This window comes from Rhopalosiphum padi, chromosome 2 (assembly GCF_020882245.1).
Source record: "Rhopalosiphum padi isolate XX-2018 chromosome 2, ASM2088224v1, whole genome shotgun sequence".
Lineage (NCBI taxonomy): Eukaryota > Metazoa > Arthropoda > Insecta > Hemiptera > Aphididae > Rhopalosiphum > Rhopalosiphum padi.
This window is the reverse complement of record NC_083598.1, coordinates 52,716,846-52,737,346: the sequence shown is the minus strand read 5'-3', so window position 1 is coordinate 52,737,346 and position 20,501 is coordinate 52,716,846. Positions and strand designations below refer to the sequence as shown.

Genomic DNA, 20,501 nt, shown 5'->3' with positions numbered 1-20,501 from the left:
TTGAAAACCTTAATCAAAAGCATAATAATCAAAAAGTTAAAAAGACATGGATTTATTTTTGTATATTGAATAACGTTTTCAATGTTACAAAAAATTCATTACAAATGTAAGGCAATTAATAACATTTAAAAAAGTTAAAAAAATTATTAAAATAGTTTCGTTGTGTGAGCAATAGCTGTCAAATATTCACCTAGTGATTCTAGTGCACACTATAACTTTTATATAATTTGTCTTGAATGTTTTCATAGGTTTTTTTTATGTATAAAATTAGTCCATGTGTTAGTAAAAAATTATCAGGCGATATAGTTTATTTAGTATAGTCTACTAATAATATTAGGGAGATTTAAAAGATGTAATATTTTTTTATTAAAAATTAAATAGACGTATTTTGGTATTTTCTTCACATAATTTAATTTTCAAAATATTTTTATAGGTATAATTTTTTTAAATTTTATTAATTGTATTAAATTTTAAAATAAATTATAATATATTGTAGTAAATTTTTTTAATACAGAAATAAATCTGTCTTTTTTGTTGGTGGCCAACATTTTTTTTAAATATAAATGCTGAAAATTTTTAGTCAATAAACTTATATATATTCACCACTAAAATATTTCTACTTTAAAAAAAATTTTTTTAGATTCATCTGTAATGTATCTACTCTAAATATCAACAAAAAATTAATTACACACATTATATAATATACATTTCTATTTAATTAAGTAAAATTAAGTAATAGCTATAATAGTCAAACTTTTTAGTTCAGTTAAAATAGTTAAATTACAATTTTAGATCAACAAAAAAAATTTAAGTACAGGAGTAGCTGCTTATATTTTCATGTAACTATAACTGGATGTCTAGATACGATTTGTAAAATTTAAAAAAATAGTTTAATATATTATTATATGAGTGTTATTAAAACCTGTCCAAAAGAATAACGAAAAATAATGAATTAAAATACATTATTCAATAATAATTCATCGATATTTAATAATAAGCAGTAAATCAGTTAAGTATAATAAAAAAATAAAAATACATACGTTCACATGCATTTTTAATATGCCGCAGTAAATTTTATACTTCGGGTGACGTCAGTAGACAAGAAATGGTGCGGGGTGATCGAAATATTTAGGGGACTATGAGGTAACCTGTATAATCTATAAACCTTGAGTATAGGGAACTTATAATTTAATGATAAATTATTAATTATTAATAATATAAAATATAAATATTATTAATTATTTGATAATAGTCCGTGTGTCTAATATTAAAACATTTTTTTTCTTATAGAAACCACTTTTTTTACATAGACCACCTTATTTTTTATAATTGTGTGTAATTTGTAATAATAAAAATATTATAAAAATCAGTTTTCTACAAATTTATATGTTTGTTTTTTTTTATTTCGGATTATTGAGATACAACTGATGTGCCCCAGCCCCCAATAGAGTGGAGTTGACTGTTATCTGAAATCTGATTATACTTACCATGGTCGATGGTCATGCTGGTAGAGTGGGGCCTAGGACATCAAGTTATGGCACGACTGTCGACTATCCAGTATTTAGTATTCAGTATTCACTGTTTTACTGAGGTCTGAGAAACGAGAGAGAGACAATCAGAAAGACGTGTAATTATTTAAATGTGTTCGATATATTTGTTTTAATAAGTCCGTTAAGATTAATTGTTTATCGTAATAAAAAGTTCTTGATATTGACGAAACAAGTGAGTGTAACATTTTTATTTTAACAACTGTATGCAAAAAAAATTTAATTGTGTGTTAAAAAACCAAATATTTTAAAAAAATTAAAAAATATATTAAGTGAAAAAAAAATACAATATAAATATTAATTTTTAAAATGTGTATATACTATATAGCATAAACATTTATATTAATTATTGAATGATGTAGCAAAATGTGCTTTTAAATTATTTAATTGAAAACTACGATTGTCACGTAACTGCACCTCCTTATATTTCGAAAAACTTTTTTTCACGTCTGCTTACGCAATGGCAGTGGCCTATTTAGGATTTTACTGCCCGGGTATACATTTTTTTATGGCCTTTTCCTCTCACCGGTTTTTTTTATAGTGGCAATTTTTCTGGGAGTGGTAAACTGAGTCGGGGATATTGGGGTTAGGAAAATTGAGTCCGGGAAACTTTAATGTGCTAGGTAAACTGAGTCCCGAATAATAATAATTTTCGAAAGAATAATTTATAAATAACGACTAAAATTTACTAATATCTACTTAAAAATTAAAAATCATTACTTTCAGTGACTGCTGTATAGTGACTATAGTCACCAATCAGTGATTATCGATTACCGATTTGCTTACTTAAATACATTCAAATAGATATGTATATGTTACGGGTAAAGTGGGGTAGTTGGGCATATATAAATACGTAACAAAGAGGTAGGTAATTAAAATGAAAAAAATAAAAATATTTCAAGATTTGAATTCGTTAACGAATATATCAAATAAATTTTTACCATGTACATAATAACAATAAATAGTAATAATAAAAAAAAATTGACTTGAATTTGTATATTATATATTTAATTAATTGTGATTTTTAGTACAGCGTATAGTGAATTATATAAGATATTAAAAACAAAAAAGCACATTTTTAACCACGCCAGTTATGTTAACATAAAGATAGTACTAAGCCTGTAAAAGTGAGAAGGAAAATGTGCTGTTTTGGAAACTAAACCTTTTATAACCAGGGACTCAGTTTACTACAAAAACGGTATTTTGGATTCAATTTACCTAGCCCCCAATTTTTCTTACCCTAAAAAAACTTACAATACATGTGATATGCTAATAGTATCATGCAGTATAAAAATCTATTGATTGTCCTAGAATGTTGAATATCGTAGGTTTTCTCAGTAGTACCCATGATAACAAAATAATCAAAGCATGCAATTGTAAAATGTATTAATTTATTTTCATTTTATATTTATTTTCATAATATGTTTATAAAACAAACATCATTAAATTAATATTATAAAAAAAGTTCCCAGTTAAATTTGCTGCTCCCAAAAAAATGCTGCCCGGGGCAATTGCTCCCCTTGCCCCCCCTAAATACGCCACTGCGCAATGGGTGCATATTTAAAACAAAAGATATCTTCCGGTGACAACTGCAATGTATTCATCGTTGTTACTTATTTCTCGGTTTATTATTCCGGACTTCTTTTTTTATTTGTGATAATCCGAGAATTTTTGATAATATTTCCGATAGTTTAACGTTTAACTTAAGCAAATTCAATACCTTGCCCTCCTTCATTCAATTTATTTTCTACATCTTGAACTAGTTCTATAGTCAAATATTTGTTTTATTTAGCCGTATATTATATTTATCAGAAATATTGGCATGTATGAATATATCAAACTTTGAGTAAAATTTAAAAATTTTTATTTGGTATTTATAAAATATGCACATTTTATGTAATTATCCAGAAATATGCAATTATTTTGCATTAAAATTCATACCAATACATGCAATTCATGCATTCATACATCCAAAAATATACAACAAAAAATTATTAGTAGAATCTACGAAACGTCAAGATATTTATTCAAAACTTTAATAAGTTAAATGAAGAAGAATATGTATTAGCATAAAAATCCGGTTATAACCGGACAATATATATACTCGTATATATTATAATATAAAATATAATAAATAACACTATACCTACAAGGTGTCCCGTGAGGGTTTATCCATTGCAAAATCTTCTATAATTATTAATCAACTACATTATATTAACCCGTCGTTGGTCGCGTTGTTTTTTTTTTACTTTTTTGGTCGCATGGTGAGAAGGTTTACCTTCTTTAAATGCCATATAATATGTTTTAAACTACCAAAACACATTTATTATGTAATTGAGCACTTAAAAATATATACATTACACATTACAATTTAAATAATCATGCATTAACATATTTATTTATTTATAATATATAAACGCCAAACGGCAATTTTAAATTATCAGATTAAGTGTAAGTTTAAAATTAATAGATATAATAATAATAATATAATAATACAAACAGTGGCGCCCAAGATATATTTTTCAGGTGTAGCAAGAAATAATTCTACCCACCCACCCACCCCCTTATAAACTCAAAAGTCAAAATAATATTATTTTATACATTTTATCATATTATTTTAATTGATTATATTAGTAAATATTAAGGTACCAACCAATATAATCTGTGTTTTGTCAGAATAAGGTGTATTAATTTTTAAAGAGATATACCAATATACATTAATATACATTCATACCATTATGTAACAGGCATTATATTTTTTTAATTCATTAAAACCTTCAAAATAAAAATTTATTTTCGAGTATTATGTAAATAGTATACAGTATAGGTGATTTACTGTTTATTTCAAACGGTTTACGAAATATAAAGCATGAACAAAATACAATAACATTATAATTATTTTATAAAAATAATTAATAATGAACATATTTCAAGTTAATTATTTTATGTTATTATACCCATTACTTAGTACCCACCCTCCCCTTATTTTCAAGGTGTAGCGACCGCTACACCTAGTAATAGGGTTGGGCGCCACTGAATACAAATACACACAAAGACAGAACATATGGAAAAACACAACATAATATAAACTAAATGGTAATACCTTAATTTAATAATATAAAACTATAGTAAAACATATTTATAACAAGTATATTTAATTACATATTAAAATCAAATTTAAAATTGTTCAGATTACGAAGCATTCTATGCAGGGGGTGATTATGTCCGTATAATGTATTGTGAGTTGGAACTTGGAAGAGTGAGTGATTTCTGGAGAAGAAGGAAGGGATACGAAAACATATTTTAGAGAGGAGATCGGGTGCATCTATGGTGCCGCTTAGGAGCGAGGTTATAAAGCGCTTATCGGCATCTTGTCGACGAGTTGACAGCATTGGTATTCCCAATGAACTACGTATTAAGGAATAGTCATGTGTGGGGTGAGGTATCTTCATTATGTAGGCAATGTAGGAAAGAAACCTATTTTGTACACGCTTGAGTCTTAAATCGTCTTAAGCTAGGTAGGGATGCCAAACCACCATAGGCGGAGCCACAGGGCGTGCAGGGTATGCAGCTGCACGCCCTGATCGCCCCCCCCCCCCAAAAAAAAAAATCTGTTATAAGAAAGTCGATCAAAAATGAAGAGGTTACATTTCAAATATTGCATTATCATGGGTCGATTTAGATTCTGCATATGCTGAACAACACTTCTGGCTCCGCCTATGCAAACCACCACACCGTACACTTACTTTATATTATTGTTAATACTAAAAAAAAAGGAAAAAAATGTTTTATTCTTGAATTTGCGTATTACACATACAGGATATGCAGTTTTAGCATTTTTTGCTACAGTTTTTACACCAATTTTTAGAATTACAAAATATCTTTGTGGAGTTCTAACATTACGAGGAGTATCTGATAAGGTATAGTATAACTAATAGTCAATAAACTAAGATCAAAGGCACTGGTGACAAAAATATGATCGTGGTGAGAGGTTCTCACATTTTAAACGATTTCTCAATAATATAACATAAGGTACCTAATATTTAATTAGATATAGGTTAGGTGTGATTATGTAAGTATAAATTATAGACTAGTCTAGTCGTCTAGGTTTTGGATCTAAATATAAACACTGGTGGCAGTAAATATACGTGACATGAGGTCATTACTACAATCTTGTTGAATTATTATCAGTGGCGGCTTGTGAGGTTCACATAAGGTGGTGCACAAAAAAATGTATAAGATATCCATCTACGCTAGATGGTAAAAAAATTAATTTTGCTATAGGTAAATACCAAAATAATGTACTTACTATCTTATCTAAATATATATACTGGCGGCAGTTGATGGATAATGTACAATGATGCGTTATTATATATATATGATGCACAAACATTTTGTGCTCCGCGAAATTATTTAATCATTTATAGACACATTTCTTAACATAAAAGCTGCAAAAACTTTTTTTTGTATTAATATATATTTTTTATATTACAGACCATTTGCATAATAATCAATTATATGTTACTACAGGAATCTAATAATTTTTATATTTACGTAATTTACGATTAATACGTGATATTTTTTCAAATCGTCTTAATGACATTAAGTTAAAATGGACGATAGGCCAAATTTCAAAAGGAATAATGCTGAAGTTGAAGACGAAGAGGCTACATATATGAAAAAAAAAAAGTTAAAAAAATTTTGTAAGCATGATAATATATAGTATTTATTTATTAAAGGATATCTCGAAGAACCAAAACCTCAACGTGTGACATGTAATTTTTAATATAAAATAATTATTATAATTTTGGTTATGATTGCATGAGATGTTTTGTGAAAAAAAGGTATTCGAAAAAAATTGATAAGGGAGTCCGCTATTTGTAAAATCTTTCATCAGAGGTCCGTGATTTACAGAAGGTTAAGAACCACTGATCTATAGCGTTAGAGACTGTGTGGCCAAGTAATTCAATTTCTGATTTTAAAAAGGTGCATTTATTTGTTTTTAATTTTAAGCCGGTTTCTTCTAGGCTAATAAAAATTTGTTCTAATCTAATTAATGCTTCTTCAAAACTGTTTCCAAAACAACATATATCATCAAGATACGCTATCATGGTTTTATACAAATAGTCACTAAACACGTTGTTAATGATTCTTTGAAAAATTGGAGCTGTGTTTTTAAACCCTTGCGGTATCCTTTTAAAATTAAATAGTCCAAAATTTGTAATAAATCCTGTCTTATCTTGGTCCTCTTGTTTTATTGGTATTTGAAAATAACCCTGGGCCATGTCGATAGAAGAGTAGTATTTGGCTCCTTCTTAACTTCTAAAAAGGTCTTGTGATCGTGGTATTGGGTGTTTGTCAGCTACAGTCTCGTTGTTCAATTTTCTATAGTCTACCAAGAATCGGTATTCCCCCTTTTCCTTTTTCGGAATTAAGAAAACAGGTGCAGCGTAACTACTTCTACTTGGTTCAATAATGTCCGCGTCTATCATTTGGTCAATTAATATTTTTAATTTTTCTCTTTGTGACGGGGAGACTTTAAATGGTGGCTGAAATATAGGTTTATCTGATTTTAATTTAATTTCACATGGTTCTATGTTAGCACAATTTATATCTAGTGGGTCTGAAGTGTTTATAGTTATTAATTAGTTTTAGGGCTTCTTTACGTTGTTTGTTATTTAATTCTTGAGAAATTTTGATTACGTTTCCTTGTTTATCGGTGATTTCATTAATATTTTCGTTATCATAATGTTTTTGCTTAGTGGTATACATTGTTTTTATATTTGTTTCTGCTAATTCTTTTTTTATATTTGCGGTATTTGTTTTTACGATATTTGATATTGTCATTCCTGCGGGAATATTGTTGTAAATATTTGAAAAATTATAAAGAGTTATACCGTCTTCATTATTAACAATGGATGATTCTAATGTTAGAAGCTTATTTTTGATTAATCGTTCAATTGGTTCTATTACGTAACTTGTGTCTATCATATTTGTGTTTATGTCGAAGATTTTTATATTTATTTTATTTTTCGGCGGAATATTTATATTGTAATTTGATACAATTTTTCCGATATATTTTTGTTTTTCATAGTTTATGCTTGTTATGTTATATTTTTTTCCTATATTATTGCAGTTATTGCCTTGTGTGTTATAATTGTACCATAGTTTATCCATAGGCATTAAGTCATTGTTATTTAATTCTAAATTTTTATCTTTAAAATTGATGATTAAATTATTTTTTATATTGAAATCGTTTCCCAGTAGTATTTTGCAGTTCAATCCTTTGATTACGTACGCATTAATAGAGTACGTGTTCCCATTTATTTTGACCACTAATTTTATTTTGCCTAATTGTTCTAATTTGGTATTATCTGCTCCTGTTATAACAATATCTTCCTCATTTTTAACGAGTTTCATATCATTAATTAAAGATATATCTATGCAAGAAATATTAGATCCGGTGTCAATTATTGCATATTTTTCAATACCTTCATGTTCAACTATTATTGATAATAGTCTTGTATTGTAATGTTTGTCTACATAGGTGCAGAAATGTTTATTAATATTCTTTGATTCATTGTTAATAGAGTTATTTAGATATATGTCTTTAATTTTATTTTTCTCAATCGCTGAACTGAAATTTTCTAAGGTCCTCAGTCCGGTGAAATTATCAGGTTTAATCACGGATAGATACTATGGTTGCACGACGGCCTATATTGGATCATGGCGCAGAATGTTCTTATCAAATCTGACAAAAAGTCGCGTACTACTAGTGCCCTCTACAGTCATTATTATAGAAATCTTGTACCATGTTACCACAGACTACATTTAGTTTGTGAATTAATTGTGATGTTACCATAACTAATAACAATAATAGAGGCTATAGAGAGCGCTAAGTATGACGCGACTTTCTATTCATTCTTGATAGGAACATTCAGAGCCGTCATATCCGTGCTCGTTGTGCAACCATAGTATCTATACTATGATAAATTATCTTTATCTTAAGCCATGGCCAGTGTCCCTTCTGGTTATTCTGTGATAATAATATAAGGGCTATGGGCGTAATATATAATTTTGTTAAAAAAAAAATTTGATATAAGTGATAAGAATTAATGATATCAAGTGTGATAGTGTTGAGGTGGTGGTACTGCGGACAAGACGATTTGTATTTACTATTTTGTAATGTAGTTCGGTGCAAGTCGCAAGGTACATTTATATTTTATTTTAAACGGTTCATATACTATTATTCTGCCGACGATTGTTCAAAAGTCACAATACCACTTTACTGTGGTTATTTATTATTTATTATAAATTAATAACTACCTACTAAAGAGCGAAACGTGATGAAAGTCGTTACGTAGGTGGTACTCTCAGTGACAAATTCAATATCGTCTTGTTTTTTCCGTGATAAAGCCCATTAACGTGGATCGTAATAGTGGGACTATAAACTAGAGTGTGAAAATTCTCTACAAGTAAACCATGTTTTGCATTATTGTCAGATAAGACGTTTTAAGTTTTCTCACTCCTAAGTTACAGAATTGGTGATGGACGATGTTGGTTTTCGACTAAACCCCAAAGGTGATCTGACAACAATTTTGGATAATGCTGAAATGACCATCGAAACCATACGAAAAGAGGCATTAAAAATGGCCGAGGATCTCGAAAACGTTAATAACAGTGTAGAGTGTGTGAGGAATTCCAAACTGCTGGACGACCTGAGTGACGGTAAGTATGCGATTCCTAAGTTCATAGTGCAATAAATTTTACCATTATATTTAATGTACGGTTTCAGTTGACAAAGAAGACATTTATCAATTTGCTAATCGTATCATAGACAGATGTGAAACAGTTAACATCAGCGTGCTCACCACCAGAAGTGATAGCCAACAAAATTGTTTGGAAGAAATCAACAAAATGATTGACAGAATAGTGAATTCATTGAGGGAGGATCCTGATAATGCCAAATCCATGTGTCAGGCATACATAGCTTCATGTAGTTCATCAGGAAATGAACTTGGCTGTAAGGTATTTGAAACTGCCGTCTTAGGGTGTACGCTCGACGATCAGAAATGTATTATTAAACGATTACAAGGGCTGTTGAATTACATTATAGAATCTAAAGGCAAATAACTTAACGAGTCTATCGTCTACAATAATTCCATTTGTTTTAACTATTATTAATCGTTTTACTAATGTAATCTTAATGTTAATTGAATTCCTGACCAACATATAGTGATATCAATTGTTTTTCAATATTGTTATTTTGTTTCATATTTTATTAATTACACATCAAAAATTTTTATATTGGAAAAGTTATTGTTTAAACTATTATGGTATGACACAAGAGTTCTTAAAGATATTTTTTTTCTTTTGCCTTATTTTTCCAGACCTCAATTTTATTGTGGTTGAAGAATTTCTATTGTGGTATGGAACTGCACCAAATGAACCTTGAAATAAAAAAAAATCATAAATTCAAATTAGTTAATTTGTAATTATATTAATAGGATACTAAACCTGCATGTGTTGTCACAGTCTTATAAGTGTAAAACATGGCAAAAACTGTTTTGTACGGGATAGTATACCTACATGATAATTCATGCTGTTATGATAGTTCAGACTCCAAATTGATGTACAATATAGTTGAGAACATTATCTGTGAAATAACGATTTATTTTTTTGATCTCACTTTACAAAAAAAGTTTTTATTGTTTCATAATCCATTATTTTTATGTTTTACAAACTTGAATAACTTTTTTTGTAATTCCGATATTAAAAAAATAAAAATGATATTTAACAGCCAAAGTTTTCCTTTTTATGTAGTGAAAATGTTGTTTCTTAATTATAACTGTAGCTTTCTTGGTTCTTTCCAGCACAAAACAGTTTTTATTATGTTTAACATATTTTGTAAAACAGAGACAACTCATGTTGGTGTAGTATCCTTTTGAATATATATATAAAAATTATGCAGTTTATGTTTAATAATTAAAACTAATTTAAAGTATCTTTCAGATACAGTAAAGCGTCGATTATACGCATCACAAAATGTTTGTATAAATTTATTTTTAGTTAATTTAATTTAGTTCTATCATTCGTTATATCTGTTTTATCTTGCATATATTATGAAAATATGTGAGATTATTTTATTTTCTACTACGGCTCACTAATATATCATATTATAGGTACATTATACATCCAGTAAATTAGTATTTAACTTAATTTTAAATGTTTATTTGTTTATCCGCACCACCCTTGTTCCCAATTAGTGTGGATAATTGACGCTCTATTGTAATAACATACATTTATCATCCAAGTAACAAAAAAAAATATTTATAAATGTGTACTAATTACTTAAATGTAAGTGAATACTGTTGTTTAATGTAATGATAGTTATAAAATTAATATTTTTTTTTTTCAAATATGAAAATATATTAACAAAACACTGGGAAAATTATCTATTTATTTCAGTAGCAGTACATGTTAAATTTATTGTTGTTTGAAAAGGTAAAAACAGATAATTTACCTATTGTGTATGTTTGATGTATTCCATTTCCTGACATATATTCCTGTTCTTCTTTCTGTATTTCCATCAAACATCGCGTAGCCAAATACCTAAATACATTATTGACATTGACGTCGTCTTTTACTGATGTGCATATTAGCTTGCAACCTAATGACCGGGCAAGAATGTCAACTTCTTGTCTGTAAAATATTTAAATTCTATTGCTAATTCAATGTTACAAATAATATAATGCAGTCTATAACGTATTTATTTTAATTAAATACAATAAATGACTAAGAACCTGAAACACTTTCATAAATTAAAATTATAATGTGCAAATGTTTTGATTTACTTCTTATTTAAGGTTAGATTGCTTAGGTAACATGTTTCAAGTATACATTGTGCACTGGAGATTATATCAATAATAATACTGATACAATAAATTTAATATTAAAACCATTTTACACAGTAAAGCATTTTGATTCCTTATCGATTATTGGTAGTAATTAAAATCTAAATAAATAATATTACTAACGGATCAACTTGGCTGCGTTCTATCAAATCAACCTTATTTTGAACAATAACTGTTGGTATCTTTCCACATTCATCTTCCACCTATAGTAAATTTAATTGATACATTTTATTTACAAGTTTTAGTGAATTTATTTAGTCTATTATTTTTATAGACCTCAAGTTTTATTCATAAATTAATTAATAATAATTTTGCAATATATTAAAGCTGTGTAACTTACGTAATTGGTGTAGTACTCTTAATTGAGTTTATCGAAGAGAAGAATCAAGATAAATAATTACTACCAAGACCAACACCTTTTAAAAATGATAAAAAATTAGTAAATTATGAATTAAAAACATGCATAACATATACTCCTATAGTATTATATTAATATTTTATCAGGTATCTTTTATTTTATGATTATTTATAACATTTTTACAATTAAATTAATTACAATTTATAATTGGCATTAACTATATTATACATTATATAATACACAGTCATTAACTGACATTAAAGACATTTCAGTTAATATGATTAAAATATTTTTATTTTTATTATTTAGCGTTTATGATTAAAACGTCTAAATTGGCTAGGGCATGGTGTATGGAGAAGCTTACTAGTGGTAAGCTGGTCCTAAATGGATCACTGATCTGTTAACGACTAAAGAAAAAAATATTTTTATTTATTTTATAACTAAAGTTATATTATAAGTAAGTTAACTATATGATAAATCATAAATTTAGTAAAATTATATTTTTAAAAACTTGAATAAATGTACAAATATTATTAAAATACAAACAATAAAAAACTATACTGAATATTTCTAATTAATTATCTAATGAACAATGTTGTCAAAAGAAAAATAATACTTAAGATTTATATTTATAACACTTGTTGCATAATATTAAAGCACTGTTGAAGAAAGTTTATTTTCATAAAAAACAGATTGCTATTTTAAAAATAAAATTAAAGATTTGAATCGGAGGTTTAAGATGAATTCATGGGGGACAAGTAGCTAGCCTTATCCCATTTGTGTTTATGGTTAATATTTAATAGCTATTATAAATACTAATCTAACCACCGATAAAATATTTTAATATTATTAAACCTTGATTTTCCATGAGTGAATTGCTTCAAACGAATCTCTGTCTGTAGTGGAAAATGCCAACACACAAGCTTGGGCTCCTCTGTAATATGCTTTGGTAATGGCATCAAATTCTTCTTGACCTGCTGTGTCCCATAACATTAACCTCACATCTTCCCCATTGCATCTAAAGTATAAAATATAAAGTTATAGTTTATTTATTTAATAAAACCTTATTAAATAATGATTCATATTCATATATTCTACAATCCAATAAAATGTAACGAGATATCAAGATATTTAGCATAATATTAGTATATACTAAAATATTACAATGAATACATATAATTACGAATGTAATTCTTAGATACAACAGTTACTTGAATTAACGTTAAAACAGATCAGCAGTTTCTGGTCGACCTGAGAAAAAGTATTGACCTAATGAAGTTATAAGGTTCACATAAAATGTTAAGTATTTTTTTATTTAAGTAATGTAGTATTTATAATAAACTATGAACTAACAGACTTACAATTTATAAGATAGTTTTGTATAAATAATTATTATAAAAATTCCAAATTATTGACAACTTCAAAATTTCACTTTTTAACTCATTAAATTTAATATGAGTTAGATAAAGAGATTAAATAATGCTTTAGGTAGTTTTATACGTATGTTTTGTTGAATTTTAGCAAAGTATTTAATTATATTTATTCTTTAAATTACAATATATTATCATCTAATAGTAGTAACTTGGAGGGAAATGTATCATGGTTTTGTATAAGTTAGTAGTAAATTCTGTAGCATAATTAAGTTTATATAAAAGTAACATACTCTATTTGTCTTTCCAAAAAGTCTACTCCAATTGTTTTTTTATAGTCTCGGGTAAATGTTCCTCTGCAGTAACGCTGAATCATACTTGATTTTCCGACTGCGCCATTTCCCACGATCACCACCTTAAAAATAAAAACATCACATTAGTTATCTCAGATATTAACAGTTACAACATAAGATATAATGTCATATACCTAATGGTTAAATAATACCTACCTTTAACGCTATTTCTAAATCTTCTTCCCTCATCACTCATAGTTGTGTTCGTCCACTGATTAATTTTCTGAAACCAAAATCAATTCAAACAATTAAGTATTTATGTCTTACAATTACTTAAAAATATTATGAAATAATTGAATAACAAATTTTTCTTACAAGCGTTTTTTTTTCAGGGTACCTATAAACTAAGTTTTTCTTAAAATTATTATACCTAATTATACAAGTAATAATATATTCATTGATTTAGTACTAATTACCTAAATCAATCTTTTATTTTGGTCTTTGGAAATTGTTTTTTACATGCATTAATGCAGTGTTTCCCAACTTCTTTTTCTCGCAGAACCTTTGAAGGAGCTTGAACATTTTGTGGAACCCCCATATAATTATTGGAGTTAGTCTATGATAGAATCATAATTCAAATCAAAAATATTATTAATTAATTTATATTTCCCCAAATTTCTTCGGAACTCTTGGTACCAGCTGATGGAACCCTTAGGTTCCGCGGAACACCAGTTAGAAATACTGCATAAATGTATAAATGTATAGAATTTAGTAAAAATAAAGCCCGTACTTACTGAATACATAATACTTTTTATTATAGACTTGTAGTATACATTTACATTTACATATACTTTTATATTATAATAATATTTAATAAAATAATACACCTAGGTAACATTGTTTTTTAATTTATTTTATTACATTACATTATTATGCACTTAATTTATTATACTAGATACTACATTAAATAATACCTAACTAATAATATCACAAAATAATATTATATTATATCATTTTATGGTTATAGATAATATGTTTAAAAAAAATGTATAGCCGGGGATTTTTTTCTTACTACCAAATGTATAATGCATCTTGTAGTCTGTATCATTATTATATAGGTACTGATATTTGATAAATATATAGGGACTTAAAATTAAGATATTATATATACTACATAGAAACATAAAATGATATAGTACATAGTACTGTAAAAATTACAGTGTAACTTATTTTATTTTATCAACTATTTTTCAAACTAAAAGTAATATTTAAGTAATTGAAGGCATAAGCACAAATTATATTTAAATAACAATATTGTAAAATATATTCGAAATTTCGTAAATGTCGGTAAACAAGCAAATTGTATAGGTAACTCGATTTTAACCACGCTATTTTTTTCTAGAATTAATTAAACACGCAAATTCCGACACAACGCTGTGTAGAATTTAAATTATTCTATAATTACTGTAATTACTTATTGCGCTACAACGACGCTGTATTGAATAAAATAACGAGTAGGAAATACAAGTCTCAAATGTATTTACATACATGTACAGTGTATAAATTACTAAGTAATAACTAATTCAATTTTTCCTCAAATTTTTCAAATGAATATGTTTTTTACTGATTAGTGATTACATACGTATGACTGTCATGACTTAACAGTATATAAAACTGACGAAGTTCGAATAATCACGATAATGTATTTTAATTTTGTACTTAATACATGTATAAATGTATAATACTATTATATTATAGGTATCTACAAATAAGGGTACTAAATTATTATGTAATATAAAAATTGTATGTTTACAGATTACAGGGTAAACACAATTCGTTGATACAAAAGGCGTTCTACCACTTTTTAGCAAACGTTTTCATGTAATTAAGTATATACTTCAAATGAATAAAATGTTATTATTTTTCAAATATTTAGAAGTGCATTTTAATAATATTTCCTCGAGTATTTCAAAATTTGGAAAATAAATTGACTTAAGTACAAAATTAACAATCATCTTCACGTACACATTGTACCCATCGCCCACCGACCATTATTATACTTACTAATAAGACAATAAAACTATGAACTATAATGGTAGGAAGTACAAAAAAATCCACCGTTGTGCATAATATTATAAGTTATAACGACGGCGATGATGATGATTATAATAATGAAAAGCCCCATTCCAACACTGCTCTTCTTCATCATCGACGCTAAACCGCAAGTCGTTGACCCCCGATTTTCTCATGCCTCATGTATTATGCGTACACAAATGTAATAATATTATGATATACCAAAGCGAGTGTTTATGTATATACATGTATATATGACGGAGGAAACAACGATTTATGAAAAAAAATCATTGCTGTATAATATATATATTATCTAGTAGGTATGTATATTATTATTTCACTAGTGAAATACATGTGTTATTCGGCTTATTGTTTCGGTTTGAATCCGAGTTCCGTACATAGTACATACCTATATAAACATAATATACACTAGGTACCCCGCACACAGTTGTACGTCGGTTAAGACACCTGATATTATAATAAATGCGAATATGTGTACATTTTTATTTTGACGTTATACAACATAATATGATAATGGAAATAAATAATAATAGGTTAAGGGCTCTAGTTCGGAAGAATAAATTGCAGGTAGTATATCTGCTATAAAAACTTCAGTGAAATGTCAGATCATCTATATACATGCTAAATGGCTTCACTCAAATTTGGATAGTTTATAAATATTACTATGAATTCATATTACATAAATATGTTTATAAATACACCATATAGATTTTCATCATTCCTTTGTGTAAATTTAACACATGGAATATAAGGTTTAAAAAGGTTAAAAGGATAGGTTATAAATTATAATGTTTTATACTATGATCAAATGTATATTAGTACTTACATATTTTTTCTAAAATAAGATAAGTACTTTTAAATACCTACCTACATCAATCAATTTTAATTTCCCAACTATGATATAATAAATTAATAAATATAAATAAATACAAATATATATGATCACAGGTGCGCAACTTAATTTCTGAGTATCTACCTAGATAACTGGTTTAAACGAGTTTTTATTTAGTTAAAACGATAACTAAACATATAATTTCTACTTATGTCCGGGTGCCAATTTAAAGTGTATAAATAATATATCTATTATAATGGTGCTAATGACCCAATAAACTCACCTTTCCAGTCGTGTAGGGAAAAATAAAAATATTGATACAGATTTTAGATTATTCTAAAATCAAAAATGTATGGTACATATATAAATGTTTAACATTAAACTATGCAACGAGTCACTAAAAATTAAATTTAAAGAATAAGCGAAAATTCCTTTACCTCCTTTATATACATAGATTCGTTTTATCTCCTTAATTATAATGTATGAATTTAACACTCATTAAAATATATTATTTAAGCTTAATATGAACTAACAGTATCGCGTATAATAGGTATCTACAATAACAGGGCTAACGAAAATAAGATCTTCATATAGACTATAGAGGCTTAAAGACGGGTCACACGGTTGTTCTAGATTATAAAGGTATATATAAACGTGTTGACGAAAACAATACTTGTCGCTTTGGAAATGATTTATTTATGACAGTATAGACATATTGTGTCAAGAGTTGATAATGGCCAACAATAAAACGTAAATAAGGTTAATAATTTGTTGTATATTTTAGATTTATTACAGAGTGGCGAGTACGGTCAGTACGGATAAACAAAGATCTCGAAACCCTTTAGGATTTTCTTGTACATAATTTGGTTGTTCGAGCAATGTATACACAAATAAAATATACATAATTATTAGGTAAAAGATATAATTTTAGTAGTTTTATATTTCTACATATTTGTCGGTGAATGTCACATATTACGTAACATTTTAGAAAAAATGCATCTGATATTCCAATATATTAAATTTAAATTATCTTATTCCTTTATTGTTATTATTATAGATTTTTGTTTATTCGATATTTAATTACTTACATAATATGTAGGCACGAAAATAAACGAATATATCATCCATATCAACTCGTAGCAACAGATTTTTATGACACGTTAAACATGTGTCAAAGAATTCGTTTTAAAAATAGGCATTAATTTATTAAAGAGATTTTTGTTGGCACTTGGAAAGTCGATAACAACAATAACTCGAGATGGGTTCCTATATCGTTTGTATACATACTACACCATTTGGCATTGATTATGCTACTACCTAAAAAGACAATACGAGCGTAGTTCATTGTAAATTTGTAATAATGATAATTAAAATATTCACATTAAAATATAATATAAACATAGAAATTTGTGTGTAAAACGTCGATATATTATTTATATAACATATTATGTATTTGTGTACTTATTAATTATTATATTATTGTATTCGTCAAGTAGATGGGTGTAAATTCAATGAGATGAATTCTAAAATCCTTTTTCGTTGATTATGAAAGACTAGATTGGGTACCTTCTTTTCTGGCAATACGAGTCGTATAATACGACACAATATATTATTATCGATGTTAGTTATTCACAATTTGGGGTAGATTTTGTGTCTAGGGTTAAGATATACCCTACCAAGTATTTAAGCGTTACTAAATGGTAGTAATATTGTTATTAACGTTATCCTCACCTGTTGCGCCTCTCGGACGGGACGAAATTCAGCATAATATTATTGTAATAATCCGACGGATATCTGAAAATCTTTCACTTGCATTCGATTGAAATTATACAAGACGTACTTATATATAAATACGACAACCATGAATTGTTTGTTTATTTATTGTTCGTTTTGATCGCGACGACTATCCGAATAGTGTACTAGACACGATATAAGATTTTACCGTGTTTTCGACGATTGACGGGAGGAATAATAATAAAAAAAATTAAAACGTTACCACCTCTCTTATACAGTTTCTACACGGGTTGAGCGACGGTGGACGAGTCGCTAACGGTATGACGACAACAACTATTAACTAAAAACTGAGAACTCGACTTACTGCGTATCTGTTCAGGAGTTGGGACACGACTTCTAGACTCTAGTCGGGCTCGGGCATACAAGCTTGATAGCAGGTTGTCGGCGGTGAGGTGGCGGCGATGGCGATCCGGTTACGGTTCCGGAAGAATGTAAACACTGCTGGAGATCACAACAAATCAACCTGCTGCAGGTGTGACGCACACTATAGACAATAATTTCATGGAAGAACCAAAGGACGAAGGCTGGTTACCATTCACCGCCGAATTATTCGAAATAGTCTGATAGACCTATAAAATCTTTATAGGTCTATGAATAGTTTCGATGATAGCTGGTTATATATTATTTATATTTTTTAATAATATATTGACGACCATTAACAGTGAAGAATCTTTATTAATCGATGCGCGATGTTGTTTACTTTGTTGTTATCGTATTTTGTAGTTAACGGTTATACCTTGTATTTATTATAATATGTGCCACAGCAGCGCATCTATATTTTTTTGGGAAGGTGCCATCAATACTCAGTACTCACTACTCAGTATAAATTGTGGATAGTGGATATCTATGTAAAATCATAAAATCAAACAAACTTGAATAATTTTGTCATTTTAATGTATACTATGTGACATGTGTATTGCAGTGTACACAGAACATATAGTATATACTACTAACTATTATGTATAATTTTAATAATAGTTGTAATACATTTTACATTTAGGTAATTAATATTTGAAATTATTTTGATTATTGAGTTTACTATACCAATCTATTACGACTACATATATGTAGTTGATATAGATATTTTGGTGTCTTTAAGTAATTCAAGTATAGTTTTTAAATACAGTTATTAAGATTTACAATAATATATTATTTTGTTAATGCTAAGTAATAATACGATATCAAGTTTTAGTTCTAATTTATATTTTATACATACGATGAAATACTGTGTCAAATTAGACAACTTATAACAGTGGCGCAAAGCAGTAACTGGGGGGTCCGGACCCTCCCCCAATTTTTAAAAGTAGAAACATTTTAGTGGTGAATATAGTTTATTGACTATAAGTTTTCAGTATTTATATTAAAAAAAAAAAAAATGTTGGACCCTCGACATTCACTGTAATCAGTAGGTTTTCTATATTTCTTTAAAATTATATAGACAAGAAAAAACAAATAATATATAAATAATAGAGGTGTACCGATATAGGATAACTCTCATGGGCTCTTGTAAATGTTCTGCATATATTGTTTAGCGAATACCGAATGTATGTAAAACCATTGATTATAAATAAAATAATAATTTATAAATTATAATCAATGGTAGAATTTAAAGAACGAAAAGACCAATGTAATTTAAAGTTGTAATCATGATTGACAGTATACCAATATTGATAAATATCGATATAAAAATCAAAATATTTAAAATACAATTTAATTTATATCATATTAATAATCGTTTATTATCAGGGTGCAGGCCAATTGGAACTATTTTAAAAGTAAGGGGTGCAACTGCACACCCTGATTCCCCCAATTGATAACTATTTTAGAATTATCAATTATGTATTTATACTATTATTAATGTATAATAAAAATATTGAGAATGTTAATATATTGTGTATACCTAATACCTATACTGTAATAGTGTATATACATTATACATATTAGGTATAGCTTTTTATTAAATACGTAAAGTAAATAAAGATTTATGTCATATAATTTAACATACCTATCAAAGCATTGATAATTAAGCACTAGTATATATAAATTGTTTGTTGGTACCTATAATACTATAATATATCTATACGTACCAAACTATCATCGCAACGTATAGTTATTATCGTAGACGGTCTAAACAGTGACTTTGCAAACTAGGACTTTCATTTTTTTTCCTAATTACTGATTGAGATTTTATTTTTGAAAATTTAAGCAAGCTACATTACATGTATATATATATACTATAATATGACGATCATCATCATCGTCATCTTATTTATTGTTGCATAATATTCTGCATGTTTTG

At 27.5% G+C, this 20,501-nt stretch overlaps 2 protein-coding genes across 7 annotated transcripts; one reads left to right on the top strand and one right to left on the bottom strand.

Annotated features, from left to right (window-relative positions):
* Positions 1–1,572: 1,572 nt before the first annotated feature.
* Positions 1,573–15,324, top strand: LOC132920371 (uncharacterized). Of its 5 annotated transcripts, XM_060982712.1 has the most exons (5): positions 1,573–1,722; positions 6,042–6,250; positions 9,081–9,275; positions 9,343–9,575; positions 15,298–15,324. In XM_060982712.1, exons 2-5 carry the CDS (start codon positions 6,160–6,162, stop codon positions 15,307–15,309), a joined length of 531 nt encoding a protein of 176 aa, XP_060838695.1. In that variant the 5' UTR covers positions 1,573–1,722; positions 6,042–6,159; the 3' UTR covers positions 15,310–15,324. The 5 variants fall into 5 exon arrangements, with proteins under 5 accessions (XP_060838695.1, XP_060838694.1, XP_060838698.1 ...); XM_060982711.1 differs by lacking the exon at positions 15,298–15,324 and having other exon boundaries at positions 1,574–1,722; positions 9,343–10,998; XM_060982715.1 differs by lacking the exons at positions 6,042–6,250; positions 15,298–15,324 and having other exon boundaries at positions 1,577–1,722; positions 9,343–10,998.
* Positions 9,806–18,621, bottom strand: LOC132920370 (ras-related protein Rab-23). 2 transcript variants are annotated; one of them, XM_060982709.1, is made up of 7 exons: positions 18,507–18,621; positions 13,699–13,765; positions 13,483–13,604; positions 12,675–12,837; positions 11,585–11,664; positions 11,071–11,249; positions 9,806–9,997 (listed from the first exon to the last, which is right to left on the bottom strand). In XM_060982709.1, exons 2-7 carry the CDS (start codon positions 13,729–13,731, stop codon positions 9,879–9,881), a joined length of 696 nt encoding a protein of 231 aa, XP_060838692.1. In that variant the 5' UTR covers positions 13,732–13,765; positions 18,507–18,621; the 3' UTR covers positions 9,806–9,878. The 2 variants fall into 2 exon arrangements, with proteins under 2 accessions (XP_060838692.1, XP_060838691.1); XM_060982708.1 differs by lacking the exon at positions 18,507–18,621 and adding an exon at positions 18,140–18,500.
* Positions 18,622–20,501: the final 1,880 nt, after the last annotated feature.

Excerpts from the sequence above, each read along its gene's own strand:
- LOC132920371 (XM_060982711.1), top strand. The coding sequence starts at position 6,160 with ATGGACGATAGGCCAAATTTCAAAAGGAATAATGCTGAAGTTGAAGAC. Across the intron at positions 6,251-9,080 it reads AAAAAAGTTAAAAAAATTTT|TTACAGAATTGGTGATGGAC; the intron begins GTAAGCATGATA and ends CTCACTCCTAAG. Across the intron at positions 9,276-9,342 it reads GCTGGACGACCTGAGTGACG|TTGACAAAGAAGACATTTAT; the intron begins GTAAGTATGCGA and ends GTACGGTTTCAG.
- LOC132920370 (XM_060982709.1), bottom strand. The coding sequence starts at position 13,731 with ATGAGGGAAGAAGATTTAGAAATAGCGTTAAAG. Across the intron at positions 12,838-13,482 it reads TTTTTGGAAAGACAAATAGA|ATGCAATGGGGAAGATGTGA; the intron begins GTATGTTACTTT and ends TTTATACTTTAG. Across the intron at positions 11,665-12,674 it reads TTCACTCATGGAAAATCAAG|GTGGAAGATGAATGTGGAAA; the intron begins GTTTAATAATAT and ends AATTTACTATAG.